The sequence below is a fragment of the Apaloderma vittatum genome, unplaced genomic scaffold, assembly GCF_000703405.1.
Source record: "Apaloderma vittatum isolate BGI_N311 unplaced genomic scaffold, ASM70340v1 scaffold33578, whole genome shotgun sequence".
Classification (NCBI taxonomy): domain Eukaryota; kingdom Metazoa; phylum Chordata; class Aves; order Trogoniformes; family Trogonidae; genus Apaloderma; species Apaloderma vittatum.
Window position 1 is genome coordinate 2,089 of NW_009730727.1, and position 474 is coordinate 2,562.

At 48.9% G+C, this 474-nt stretch overlaps 1 protein-coding gene across 1 annotated transcript in view; it reads right to left on the reverse strand.

Moving 5' to 3' along the window:
* Positions 1-263, reverse strand: part of THOC3 (THO complex 3) — a gene marked incomplete at its 5' end in the record, with an annotated part of 1,427 nt that extends 1,164 nt beyond the window's left edge. Inside the window, one exon of the mRNA XM_009874911.1 lies at positions 17-263. Within this exon, the coding sequence (XP_009873213.1) occupies positions 17-263 (247 nt within the window). The remainder of the gene's footprint in view (positions 1-16) is intronic.
* Between the last annotated feature and the right edge of the window lie 211 nt (positions 264-474).

A 474-nucleotide genomic window follows, 5' to 3' on the forward strand; every position in this document is an offset into this window, starting at 1 on the left:
TGCCACGGGCACCCACCTGAGGATGTTGATGCAGCCGTTCCCATTAGTGAGGAAGAACATGTTGTTATCGTTGTTCCAGGAGATCTCGTTCACCTCAAACTTGAACTGTTCCTCAGCTTTGGAGCGATGTGTCTTGGCATCAATGAAAGTGACCACATCATCTTTGTTCCCCACTGCGATGGTCTGTCCGTCAGGGCTCCAACAGATGTTGATATTCTCCCCTGAAGGGACAGAGAGGCAGCAGGTCCCATTTCGACCCAACGCTCCGCAGCAGCCACAGGTTAAGCAGACAGGCAGCTTTTATTCCTGATCCAAGGCCAAAATCCACTTCACTAACTCCAAACCACTCCCAAATGGGAAAGACTGACAGGTCTGCAGTCTAACACATGGACTCTACCCAGCAAATACGTACAGTTTTTGAAAATTCAAACTTAACAGACCTGCAGCTTCAAGCCAACGTAACTACATCACTCC